This window comes from Colius striatus, chromosome 4 (genome assembly GCF_028858725.1).
Source record: "Colius striatus isolate bColStr4 chromosome 4, bColStr4.1.hap1, whole genome shotgun sequence".
In the NCBI taxonomy this organism is placed as follows: Eukaryota; Metazoa; Chordata; class Aves; order Coliiformes; family Coliidae; genus Colius; species Colius striatus.
This window is the reverse complement of record NC_084762.1, coordinates 41,850,335-41,863,392: the sequence shown is the minus strand read 5'-3', so window position 1 is coordinate 41,863,392 and position 13,058 is coordinate 41,850,335. Positions and strand designations below refer to the sequence as shown.

At 39.0% G+C, this 13,058-nt stretch overlaps 1 protein-coding gene across 3 annotated transcripts in view; it reads right to left on the bottom strand.

The window, feature by feature from the left end:
* Nucleotides 1–375: 375 nt before the first annotated feature.
* Nucleotides 376–13,058, bottom strand: part of PTPN2 (protein tyrosine phosphatase non-receptor type 2) — a 32,647-nt gene continuing 19,964 nt past the window's right edge. For 2 of the 3 annotated variants that reach the window (XM_061994480.1, XM_061994479.1), the window contains 5 exons: nucleotides 12,849–13,058; nucleotides 11,316–11,474; nucleotides 7,386–7,576; nucleotides 5,254–5,352; nucleotides 376–738 (listed from right to left, as the gene is read on the bottom strand). In XM_061994480.1, coding sequence (XP_061850464.1) covers nucleotides 717–738; nucleotides 5,254–5,352; nucleotides 7,386–7,576; nucleotides 11,316–11,474; nucleotides 12,849–13,058 — 681 coding nt within the window. In that variant the 3' untranslated portion in view covers nucleotides 376–716. Of the gene's footprint in view, nucleotides 739–1,361; nucleotides 5,353–7,385; nucleotides 7,577–11,315; nucleotides 11,475–12,848 lie in introns of those variants that run through there. The other variant, XM_061994478.1, reaches the window with a different exon arrangement.

The window sequence follows — 13,058 nt, the reverse complement described above, 5'->3', positions numbered from 1 at the left end:
TTTGCATCTGGACCTCAGCACCCAGCAATGCAAGGTGAGAGATCCCAGCTTTCCTCCCTTCAAAAAAACCACTTTCCTTTGCAAAGCGGCCCCAAACACTTCGTGTCTAGTTTATAGCAAACAGCAGGATTATCAAATCATATTCTTAGTGGTGTCTTACAAAAGAATTGTGTGAGAGTTCCTCTTAGCTCAAACTACAATATGTAGCATTAATGAATATATTTGCATAAAGCACATTCTTGTAATAATAATTCACACTTTGTCCTTTTCCAGTGAAAATGGGCTATCAGGAAACCTTAAGGCAAAACTTTTTTTCTTCCACAAAACAATGCTCATAACACTTTCTCCCTAACATAATGCGCACACAACAGCATCTTGTCCATTTAAAAAAATATTTAATGCTGCCAAAAAGTATAAAAATACAATAAGAATGGCAGTACAAAACAAAATATTTCCTAATTTATTTCTTTTACATCTTTCTACATTAATAACAGGCATTATAAAAACAAAAGACAGCAAGTTATTTTGTTTTGCAAAGTAGCACGCTGCTGGTGGTCTTCTTCCCCCCGGTGCGGTTTACGCTGTAAACACTTAACTGAGGTCTTCTTGGTACTTAACAGACCTCACTTTTTGTTCCCGAAGAGGGGTTCATGTCTTGCTTTGCATGTCAATAATTTGCAGTTTATAGCTGCAGAATATTCGCAAGTCTTGAAGGCTTAGGTGTCAGTCAGTCTCGGCCTGCGACATACAATGCAGAAGAAAGTCACCGATTCAGTACACAGCATGGAGGAAAAAAAGAAAGAACTAAGAGAGGGGCTTTGCAGCTCACTATAAACACCAAACAGCTCCTCACGCATCCCCTGTAGTGACTACTGCCCACTGTTAGCCTGCAGCACACACCCTGGGAAAGGCATGTCCACATCACAGTCAGGCACAAACTTGCTGGGCAGCTCCAAGCAGAGGTCTCGGTTCAGCAAACCACCTCCTCCTGTACTTCACCCCCAGCGCTGCAGGAGCCCTCTTGGGCCTTAGCGGGACTAGAGGAGGCTAAGCAGCAGGACACTAACATCACCTCTCAAGGGTCTGTATACCAGTCCTGGCACAGCAGCATGGCAATCAGTGTTTCTAGGCAAAGGGTGGGGATAGTGAGGAAGGCATCCCAACATGGGACATTCTGTTCTTAGGGAGTAGAGCCTTCCCTGAGGAATGCGGTACTTAGAAGGTACTGCAAGTAAAACGCTCTGTGTTCTGCAAGCACTACACTGATTTATAAAGCAGCTTTCTTTCATCAGTTAAGACACATTTTAAAAATGTCTTCCAAGTATTTATCCTTCCAATTTAAATAAAGACTCAGACAGAGATACAATTTTGAACACATTTATTTTTCGTACAGGAAAATGAAAGACTGACCTAAAATTCTGGGGGAAAACAAAAAAGCCCAGGAAGACTACCAAGTGTTACATCAGCTTTGCAAATTTTGTCCTCTGACTTAAGGCACTCAGCCATGCAGAAGACTTCCTCTTTTGTCATTGTTAATTTAGGTCCTTGTGCAATCCTCAAGTGTCTCAGGTTTAACTATAATGCCAAACAGCAAACTGAAGGATTTGGTTGACATTCATTAAACTTAAAGCTAGCCAGGCTTTTTCATTGCCTGCACAGTCCAGTCACACATACGGGCATACACATTTACATCTCTACCTTTTTCAGTGGGAAATAAATTGATGCCAGTAGACCATTTTACTCAAGGCTTAACAAAATAAGCGAAGTTTCACTTGCAACATCTTACTTCCATGAAATAAATCCATAATCTTTTCAAATTGCTATTTCATACTGAGTTCAATGATTTTACCTAATATGTTTCAAGAAATACACAGATGTACCGTCACTCAAAATGGACTGTCCCTGCATCAAGAACACCAACAGACAATCTAAAGGACTCACTCCGAGTTTGCAAACTCCTCGCCACAGTGGTACAAACACTTGTTAGGGACTTTTTATAAGTGTGCATGACTTGTACAGAAGTGTTCACATGAGAATCAAACATCACTTAATTAAATTCAAGGAAGTCCACTACGCATCAAGTATTTTGGCTGATGTATTTCCAGATAAACCAAGCACAGGAACACATGGAATTGAGTGCAACAGCATTTGAGAAGCAGCACAGGACCAGCCAGGAGCTTGCCAGAAGTTGGGGCGGGAGGGGAAGCAGGAGAGGGGGCAGAAGGCACATCCTTCACTTTTACCCTCTTTAAGCATTTCCTGTGATAGAGCTCACTGGGATGACCAGTTCTTCATTTTGGCCCGTATTAGTTCTTATTTAACGTTCAAGTTGTGCAAGACTGCTGCAGGTTTAAAACCCACAGAATAACAAAGTCACAAGGGCTCAGTTTGCAGCAAAGAGACCAGGCGTCCCCCAGATTTTGGTTAACAATTACTAATGGCCTAGAAAGGAGTTTTATCCAAATTGCCTCTTGGAACGTACTACAGGATCTAATGTTTCATTTCACTTCCTACACCCATAGTGTCATGAACAATTCACTGCACAAAACAGTTTTGTCCAAGACTTTTATTGGTATATGGTCCTTAACTGTTAGACTCTCAAGACAAACACAGTCATGAAACCAAAGTTTTACAGATCGACTGGTGAATGTGCAAGCCCTACTGCACTTCATCAAGTACTATGAAACGATGCAAGATGGACCCTCCTGCCCTGTCTCACCCCACCCAGAGCAGAGGAACACCTACTAAGAATGGAGAGAATCAAAAAGCCAGAACTCAGAAGATGGAATCGGAAAAAAATTCAAGTGACAACTTGACAAGATACAGAGCTCAGCGTCAGTGGGACACTGGTGGCCCATGCTCCTCATGCAAACAGAAAGGCTGAAAGTGACAGTGTGATTTCCCTGAAGGTTTTGCCTGCACTTTTTCCTTCCTCAGTTGCTTTTAAGTCTTTAGAATAAAATCTGGAGTATTTCTGTTACAGAGCCTTTAATTAAATTCCCCATGCTTTTCCACAACCAAAACATCTTTATAAGGCACATATATTTACACCTACTATCTGTTACAGCTGATACTGAAAAATCTATCCTCCCATTGTAAAGAAGAAAAAAAACCAATCTTTTGCCAAGCCTCTTTTTGGCTCAGAGGGTTCTTGTGGCTCTAAACATAACAAAATGTCTTTAAACACGTAAACATGGCCCTGGCTGCCCACCTGACCCATGCCACGGCCCTGCGGAAGACCTTTTGCCATGAGAGCTGCTGCCTCGCTGGTCAGCAGCATCACAGGACAAACTTGTTTTACTGGCACACAACTCCCCAAATGCAGAACTGCATGTAACTACATTTGTTTTCCTTATCTGGGCCCTTAAGTATTTGTTTACAATCTAAACAGCGTAGTCCAAAATAGTATTAGCTATTGTGAAACGAGGCTTTCAAAAAGTAAACTCAGCTTTGCATAGTAATGCTGGACTCCTTGGGCCCCATGCCTGGTATGTTACTAGTAAGCTTGAGTGTACTGGAAACCTTTCAAGTCAACTCCTTCGGATAGGAGCAAAGTAAATTATCTAGCTCTTGTAGTATTTTTTCAGCAGTAAATCCAAGAAGTGCTTTTACAAAAGGACAAAAGGGGGGGGGGGGGGGGAGGAAGAAAAGAAGACCTCCATCAAAATCCCATATCTAACAGGAAACAACCAAGCTAGGAGAATACATGGACTTCTCTGAAGTCACCCAACAAAGCAATGCTGGAATAAACAAACTCCGGGTCTCAAAGTGCAGTCCAATACCACAAATTATTAGGACTCAGTTTGAACGACAGCAAGCTACACGCAGCCATGTATGACCTCTATATTCAAAGAGAATTCAGAGGACAGAAAGTTGGTTCTGTTGAATTACTAATTAGAAAGTTTTACCAACAAATGGAAAGGGAGTGCTCCACAATTTTGATGATGACAGCCCAAGTTATTCCCAAAATACTAGCTGTTATGCAATTTAAGTCACACCTCTCTAATACAGTGCTGGGGAACCTGAAAAGAAGTTCTCAAAATTGTGAAGTTACAGAAGTGGGTAATACAGCCAAACATACTGGGGACAGGGAAACACTACCAACATTTGTTTCCTACTAAAACCACCTTTGGAAATCCAGCTGTAGTTTCCTTTGATGTGCTTTCTACACCTATTACTGATGAAAAAAAATTATTCTTTCTAGCAATTAAGATCTATAGACACACAAAGCATCGCTTCACATTTAATGGAATGTCTGAACTGTAACAATGCTGGCCTTCAAACAGTAGTTGAAGTTGGAATACATTAATCAATTTATGAGTTTGCTTTTCAGTGGGGGCTAAGTTCTCAAAAGCTTAAAAAAAAAAAAGAGCCAACTTCCAAGCCTTACTTAAATAATGAAAACTACAAGAAAAAAATAAATAAGGAATGCAGATTAACAGAGTAGAAATTGGTCAGTGCTTCATCAGACCCCTAGCTGCTCATATCATAAACTGGGAAAGTCAAAATATGGGGAATGGTTGCACTATTATTTTCATGCACAAATTGTAATTACATTTTGTTTCAAAATCAAATTCTTTTTGGTCAGAAATTTGTACAAACTGAGCTTTTAAAAGTACAGTGAACTACAAAAAGATTAAATATGCAATTATAAAATATATTTATCCTAGGTCGTAAGAATATAAAATGTTTATGTTCAGGTCACTAGTACATTACACATTACACACATTTAAGGATAACTTCTTTGCATTAATAACGTAAATGATACAACACTGTTTATTGCTTAAGTCAGGCATGTAAATTTAAATCCAGACAGCCTTCAGTAGCTAAACCTCTGCAGTTCAGGGTTTGCTCAAGATCTGGTAGAACACCATTTTAAAAAGTGTATAAACAGTTGCAGCAAGTTTGTACCTGCTCATATAAAGAACCAAACATCACCTCTCTTGGGGGACAGCAGTTCATTTTTCTAAGTACCTGCAGTGGAATGTCCTGAGATGCTGACATGGGATCAAGTTTACATCACTTCACTATCGTACATAATGATCTGTACCCAATTCCAGGTGTAAAGAGTTTACTGCTTAAAGTCACACCCCTAGTCCTTAACTTGCAGCAAAGTCAGCTGCTGGAGCAGCCAGGCTACTCTTTACTTACAAGGAATGTTCTTGAAAATACATTTTCCAGCAAGAAAAAGCGCCAACTAAAATCAGTGTACCAAACCCAATCTTAGTGAGAATAGGTTTCCAATATAACCACCTTTTTCTTTTTCTTTCAGTCTCATTTAGTTTCTGCTTCATCTGCTGCAGCTTCTGTGCTGTGTTAGCTTTTCTATCCTCTCGCAGTCGTTTTCGGACACTAATTAAAGAAAAAAAAAAAGAAAAGGTAAAGCTCAATTTGTAGAACACAAAAAAGGCTATTAAAATATTAAAGCAAACCTCTTCCTATCATGCTCCCAATAGTTAACAACCCACCAGTAGCATATGGCAGCACAATATAAAATGTAAACCAAGCAATCTTTATTCTAACAACCTTGAAGTAGACACTTTCACATCAGTGAAGCCTCCTGACACAAGTAAATGACATGTGTAAAGATTTAAGTTGTGCTTAGCCTATGCCATTCAACAGGGAACAGAATGAGCTTGATTACTTGAGCTTACTCTTTCACCCCATTAGTGCCCCATAGAATTTTGCATGGAAGCTGCTTTTATATGCAGAGTCAGGTAACACATGCAAACATTCACAGTACTTCAGCATGTGTCTCCACTGCAGAGCTGACACCAGCCTCCCTGATATATTGATCCTAACCTATTATCCTGGTTTCAGGTGGGGTAGAGTTAATTTTCTTCCTAGTAGTTGCTACAGGGTTGCGTTTTGAATTTATGCTGAACAGAACATTGATAACACAGAGATGTTTTGGTTATTGTCAAGTAGTGCTTGTACAGCGCTAAGGCCTTTTCTGCTTCTCACCCTGCCCTGACAGTGAGTAGACTGGAGCTGCACAAGAAGCTGGGAGGCAGCATGGCCAGGACAGCTGAACCCAACTAGCCAAAGGGCTGTTCCATACCACAGCATGTCATGCTCCGTATATAAACTGGGGGGAGTTGATGGGGAGAGGCAGATCACTGGTTGGACATTGGTCAGTGGGTGGTGAGCAATTGCAATGTACATCGCTTGCTAATAAAAAAAAAAAAACCTCTTTTTTTGTTATATTCTTTTTCAAAGGTATTACTATAATGTTTACTATAATTTCACTTTAGTTATTAACTGTTCTTATTTCAACTCATGAGTTTTGGTTTTTTCTCCCCGACGCTCCTCCCCATCCCACTGGGACAGGGGGTGTGAGCCAGCGGCTGCATGGTGCTTAGCCTGTGTGCAGATTTAATAACACTCATCTTGGGGTGCAAACCAAATCTTGACCAAGGACATGGGCTATAAAAATCACTTATATGTTGTTACACTATCAAGGCTGCCTTGTAGTTCTTATCTCCAAAGGTATCCTTACAATGTGTAACTGACATTAAAAAATGCTTTGTCCAAGTCCTGGCACACAATGACCACACTCCCACCCATGTCCCCCTTCCTGCTTGTGAAGGGGTTTCTTCAAACGTCTACAGAGTCACTGTAAGACACAAAGATAAACTCCTCAGGGCATTTGGGAAGCCACCTGTTATTTCAGAATCCCACTCTACCTACACTGAACACTCATCCCACCTTGCAGCCTTCTGGGACAGCTGCTGCTCCCTCCCACGTGGCAGGGCCCTGTCTGCACCCTGGGGCTGCCAGTTGGGCAGCGCCTCAAGGCACAGCAGTTCAGAGGAAGATTCCCTGTACAGCACTTCACAGCTGAGGCAGCAGTACTCATGAGGCAGAGAAACTTGACAGAAAGACAAATCCCATGCCACAGCTGAACCACAGAAACCTATTTACAGCAGTTCCAGCTAACATGAGTGGAGGGTAACATCTTCAAAGACTCAATTTCAATCGCCACACAAAGTGGTAGGTGACCAAACCTTTGTAAAAATATATAATACCACAAAAACACAAACAGAAGTTCACATTGTATTTAAAAATCAGCCTCAGATTATGAAGGGTACTTTTTAGACCTTATTCACACTGCATCACAGAGTTTACAGTCTGTAGGAAAATGATTTCAAGGATGAGCAGCTTCAGTTAGAGATATTTCTCTTCATCTTTAAACAATAAAACTTTATAACAAGAAATAAATGGAGCTGTGTTTTTAAAATAATTACGACAGTCAAATACCATCTGTCCCTTCCCTCTACTGAAGAAAGATACTGACGTTTCCTTACAGTAAGAAAAGTATACAATAATTCACTCTTTTAAAATAGTGTATATGCCTTCTAAACATTTTTCTTCATCTTGCCTACCTTTCAATGTTTCCATCTGTGATATCTTGAACTTTAGTGGACAGGTCAGTATTTATTTTCTCCGCCTGTTCTTTGCTCTCCAGGCCGATGCTGTTCCCATTGTACTTCTCTGTGGTTATTTTGGTTGGGTGTGGAGGAGACTGCTCAGAACTTGATGCTTGGTCCTCCTTAGAGAGCTCCTTCCACCGTTTCTGCAAACAAGGAGAACATATTTCAAACATCCTCCTGACACTGAGGGCCCTATTTGCTCAAGATTTTGAGATTTTATGAGATCAAGACAAAAAAAAAAATCCCAAAAGCTGGATGAAGAAATAAGGTTAAGGGAAGATACACTTTCCCAAACAATGACCTCTTTCAATATTTCTCCTGGATAACGCTACAGCAAAGGTAAGGGGCCACTAATTTCAGAGTCTGTACCACTTGCAGTAGCTCCACAATGAGGAAGTGACTTGTCCTGTATAGTCCTGCACTGTCCATTACTTTCCATCTCTCTCTACTCTCTGTTAACCTGTCCCAGCTCCAAAATGCAGTAGGACCTTGTATGCAAGAACTGCCTATGAAGAAAGAATGGGAAAATCTTGCAATGCCAATGAAAAAAAAATCTAGGGTTTTTTATGTCAAAGTCATGGCCTATTATTTCACCTTAGTGGTCCATTATCTCAAAGAGCTAATGCAGCATAAGACAGACATTCACCTTGTTTTGCCATGTAATCTGAAATGAGATGGAATAAAAAAACCATCCCAAACATCAGAAGTAAAACTGCTTTGTTAGATCTCTGTCCTAAGGGGCAACTACCCCAATGATGAATAGTTTGAATGACTTCTTGCAACAGAATTTCATTCAGGAAAAAAAAAAAATATAGAAAAGTAACAAGAAGGAAAAGAATCGCTCCTATAAAACTATCATCTCTTTTCTCATACAGGTCAGCCAGGCTGTAAAGACACACAAAAACTTGGCGGGGGCGGGGGGGGAATGTTACTTTTAAATGGCTATAGGAAAAATCAACTGAAAATTGACTTTTCACAGAACAAGTGCTAGATTCTCATCTGTGGAATGAATTCAAGATTGCTGGTCTAAACTAAGAATCAAACTCTGAAAGCAATGTCAAAACCCCTCAGCTACTTATAAATGCACTGAATACACTGAAACAATGAACTGCTCCCTATACTGCAGAGGATCTTCTAGGGTAGATCTGAAATTCAAAAAGGGCACAAGACACTTCATTCTCAGAAGTTTTCTTTGTTTTGTCTTATACAAAAAAGGCCCAAAAAAAGAGACAACCACTAACAAATGTAAATCCCACTTAGCAGTAGGTCCTCTAACTGTCAGAGGAAAAGGCCTTTTAGAAGACACGGTTGTGCCCATGAGAGACTTGCCGACTACGATAAATACAGATTACATCTGGAGTGATAAAACACAGAGAAAGAACTGAAACCAGAGATAATTTTCCTCCTCTCATTAAACAGAATGAGCTTCCCACCAACATTTCTATTTTAAATATGTAATTAACAACAGCTCAAAGGCTGTCAATATAAAGTTTAAATATCTATGACAAGACTACACGAGCAGCAGGACTGGTGAAACAGCGTAAAACTTGAGAGCAGATGGAAAAGGACAATTGTCTTGCTGAGTTACCTGCGCCACTTTATGGTAGTACAAGCAACTTTCAAAAAACCCAAACAAACAAAAAAAAACCCAACAAAGCCCCTTCCAAAAACAAATGAAAACATATCTCAGGAACTGAAATACTACACTGTGTCTTGAGAAACTATGTCTGGAAGAAAGAAAGAATTAACAAAGTCTGCTTTGAGAAATACAATTGTCCTTAAAATTATTAACTATATAACTTTTTGATGGGTTATATAAAAAATATATTATATAAATATAAATTACAATTCTCACCTAAAATTAGCATGTAAAATTACAGAATTCTAATTCTAGTCTGTGTAGAGGAGCTACGACTTTGGGCTTGAATTGCCACTTGGAATGAATGGAGACCACCTAAAGGCATATCAAGATGTTCAGCTGAAAGAATTGTGTGAATGTCTGATACAGTTTTTTGGATTCACGTATTTCAGGCTAGAATTATAATATTCTCTGCCTGCAAAACACATTTCAACTTTGTTTGTCCTTTCAATGCCACAAATTTGTTTTCCAGAGATCGCTCATTTCAACAGATTTTTCTGAAAGTGGCAAGTTACTTCATTGTTGAAGCAACACTAACTTATCTTTTCATGATGTAATTTCACAGAAATTGAAACTTCAATCCTGTTCTACATCATTCCTATTATGTAGTGCAGTGCTGTAGCATAATCAAGAAGCAAGTAACTGTTTCAGCTACAGCACCATGCAGCAGAACAGCAATCACACACCTCTACAGGGCTTCAGGACAACCTAGACGAGCGTATGGTCCTTCCCTTCAGTCACAGGTGGAAATCCCATGGGTGCTAAATGGGGATCACCTCCTGCTACAAGTAGCAGGTTGCACCTACTAGCAGCTGTAAGCAAGTAAAGGTTCAAATATACATCGTGTTTGTCTGCACAGTTTACTGACTTTCGAAATCCAGGGCAATGTCAGAGATGAACAGTTGAGTAATGTTATACTGGAGAAGCATTCAATGACTTCATGCCCTCCCTGTCACTAGCAGAGGTAAGTAAACACCTCCATATGGGGAGGAGGGAAATAAAGAAAAAAAAACATCTAGCTGACCTTGAAATGGGAAATACTCTGACAGTAGCTTTTCTTCATATGACCCTGAGGCCTGAAAGCACCATGGCAAGTGCTTATATTGTGGAAAACACCGGTTTAAGAAAGATGATCTGAACAATCCTAACAAGAAACAAGTACAAATGAGAGTGTGCCTTCTTAGGCATTCTCTTAGTACAAAGAAATAACACACCTGAGCCAGACAAACAGCCCTCTGAGTTGACAATGCTCCTTTATATCCAGAAACAAGAAAGCCTGAGATCTAGATGGGTAAGTGCTGCGCACAATTTGGAGCATATCTTTTTAAAACACAAAGCAGAAGAACTATTCAAGATAATACCCTCCTGTCACCAGAAACAGCTTCCAGAAAATACGGAGGCTAAATTAGTGTTAGGATAAATCGTGCCATTTTCTAGGCTTATGATGCAGAGTCAGACCAGCAGCACACTACCTAGCTGTCAACTAGGAGTTATGAGAAATTATTTACATATCAAGTGAAGAATCACTTGTCATAGAAGAATCTGACAACTACCAGAACCACAGAAAAGAGGAAATGTGTTTCAGCTTATCTGCGTCATTCATGACTTTAAGAAAACAACAAACCAAAAAAAGCCCTAGCATATGAAAGCAGAATTAAATGTTTTCCAGTCCTCCCTCTCATCTAGTCCCAGCCATTTAAAGCAGCTGTAGCTACTGTTAGATCTGTGAGTCACTCTGAAGAAATTCTAAGATTTGGTAATCTGTCTGCCCCAAAACTCAGTATTTTTTGCTACACACAAATTTTAAAGCTTATGAAAAAAATCAACTTTACTAATAAATGTGATGTCTAGCATCAGGCAACTTTATTATTAAGAAAATATAGAGCAAAGATCAAGAAATCCTAAAAAGATCCTTGCTATCTTCTCAAAGTGATACTAGGCATTACTTTTGCTTTCCAGTATTGAAGATACCTATTTAAAAAAAAAAAGAAAGAAAACCCAAAAAACCCCAAACCAAGCACATTTGTACAGACAATTTATGTTTATATTTTGTGTAAAGGTGCCAAGTACATAGGATTAAAATTTTAGCTGAGAGAAGGCACTGATCTGATATCCTCTTAAAACCTTCTAGGCAAATTATTTAAATTCCACAAAGTTACATGTTTTGAAATAGTTCAGAGCTCATTTTTCATTACTGTTATCAGTCTACCATTTTTGTTCAATACACGGAGCTAAATACTTACCTGTATAGTTGAATCTCCCATTATAAATTTTGCTCCTTCTATTACAGCCATATACGAAAATCTTAACTGATCAGGAGTCTGAATAAGTCCCATTCGATATTTTCTCATGTCCAATAAAACCTTTTTAATATCTACAGAAAAAGGGTCTTTTTTTTCCATCTGTAAAGAAAGTTAGATCAAATGTGTCACTGCTATTGATAAAGAGAGACAATATACAAAGAAAGAATTACAAGTAAAAATTAGTCATAAAATTCAATCTGAAAATTTTTGCTAAATTATTTTTACAGGAAAAAAAAGCAAAGTATGTAATGAAAGCTTATTGTGAACAAACCAACAATCATGTATTAACCAAATAAATCAGTACCTTAATATCAAGTCTTCAAAATAAGAAATTTACCTACACTTGATTTTATTCAGGCGTATATTTTTTACTTTAAAATAGTAAGAACCAGAACAGTAAAGCAGTATTTCCTACTGCTCCTGAATGGAACAGCGATCTGGAATGAATGAATGTGTCAGAAGTTTCCTTACTTAAAGCAGAACCCCTAATTCCAGCAATGTACTTGTTTGCCCCCACACAACATTCATGGGGTACTTTTAACCACATATCTGTACTTCTTGCAATATTCACTTTAATTCATCAAACAGTAAAGCATACTTGCATCAAAATTTGCTCCTATGTCTTTCAAAATGCAGAAAAACAGGAAAACTGAAGAAGAAATAAAGAATTAAGTTGAGAGGACCTAAGCCAGAAGACAAGTGTCTTATAATTTAAATGAAATCTTGTTTAACCTAACCCTGTGCTGTACTTCTCACTATTACCAAGCATTGCCAAAGAAAAAAATACAACAAAAACGGGAAGAGATTTTAAACGTTATTTAACCTTCAGTCAAGTTATGAGCAATACAGATGATGCAGTTCACCAAGTCCGCAAAAACCCTACTCGTTCACGTGGTACTGCAACTTCCTACCAAGCCCCACCTCCCAGAGGCTGCACAGCTAGGGAAATGCTGCACCACCTGCCATTTCACACTGCAGGTGTTCCAGAGGCATACCCAAGTTCTCATTCTAAAGATACTCATTTCTGCAACCATAGGAAAAAGGTCTGTCAGATCTGCACGATAGCCCATGTAAAAGACTTTTATATTCAGTCATATCAATATATACTCACAAGCCTAATTTTAAGCTCATATTAAAACAAACACACAAAACAAACAAAAAAAAAGCCCACAACCTTCAATCTTTCCTATGTACATCTCATAGAAAACAATGCTTACGATTTACCTTCCAGGAAGCTTTGAAAATGCATAGTGTACTTAAAGATGTATATAGAAACATATTTTGAGATCTGTGCTTTTAAACCATCAACCATGTGAAGAAAAAAAAGTATTACATCCTAACTAAAGTTTTCACTTGCATATCCTTAACTTAAAAATGCTGTTAAAGCCTTGTGACCAAAAAGGTCATATTGGGAGAGGAAGCAGGGTGTTAGGAGAAGGAAAGGGGTGATGGAGAAAATGACCAAACACTTACCAGAACAAGACAAGTGTCTACTAATGAAAATGTGCCAGAACGTCCAATCCCTGCACTGCAGTGAACTACTGCAGGTCCGTGTTCAGGATTTAGTGAACCAGACTCTCTGACTTTAAACAGGAAGTTCAGGAATGAAGCTGGAGATTCAGGAACGCCAAAGTCTGGCCATGTAGTATAATGAAAATGAAAGATCATCCTGGACTCGCCACT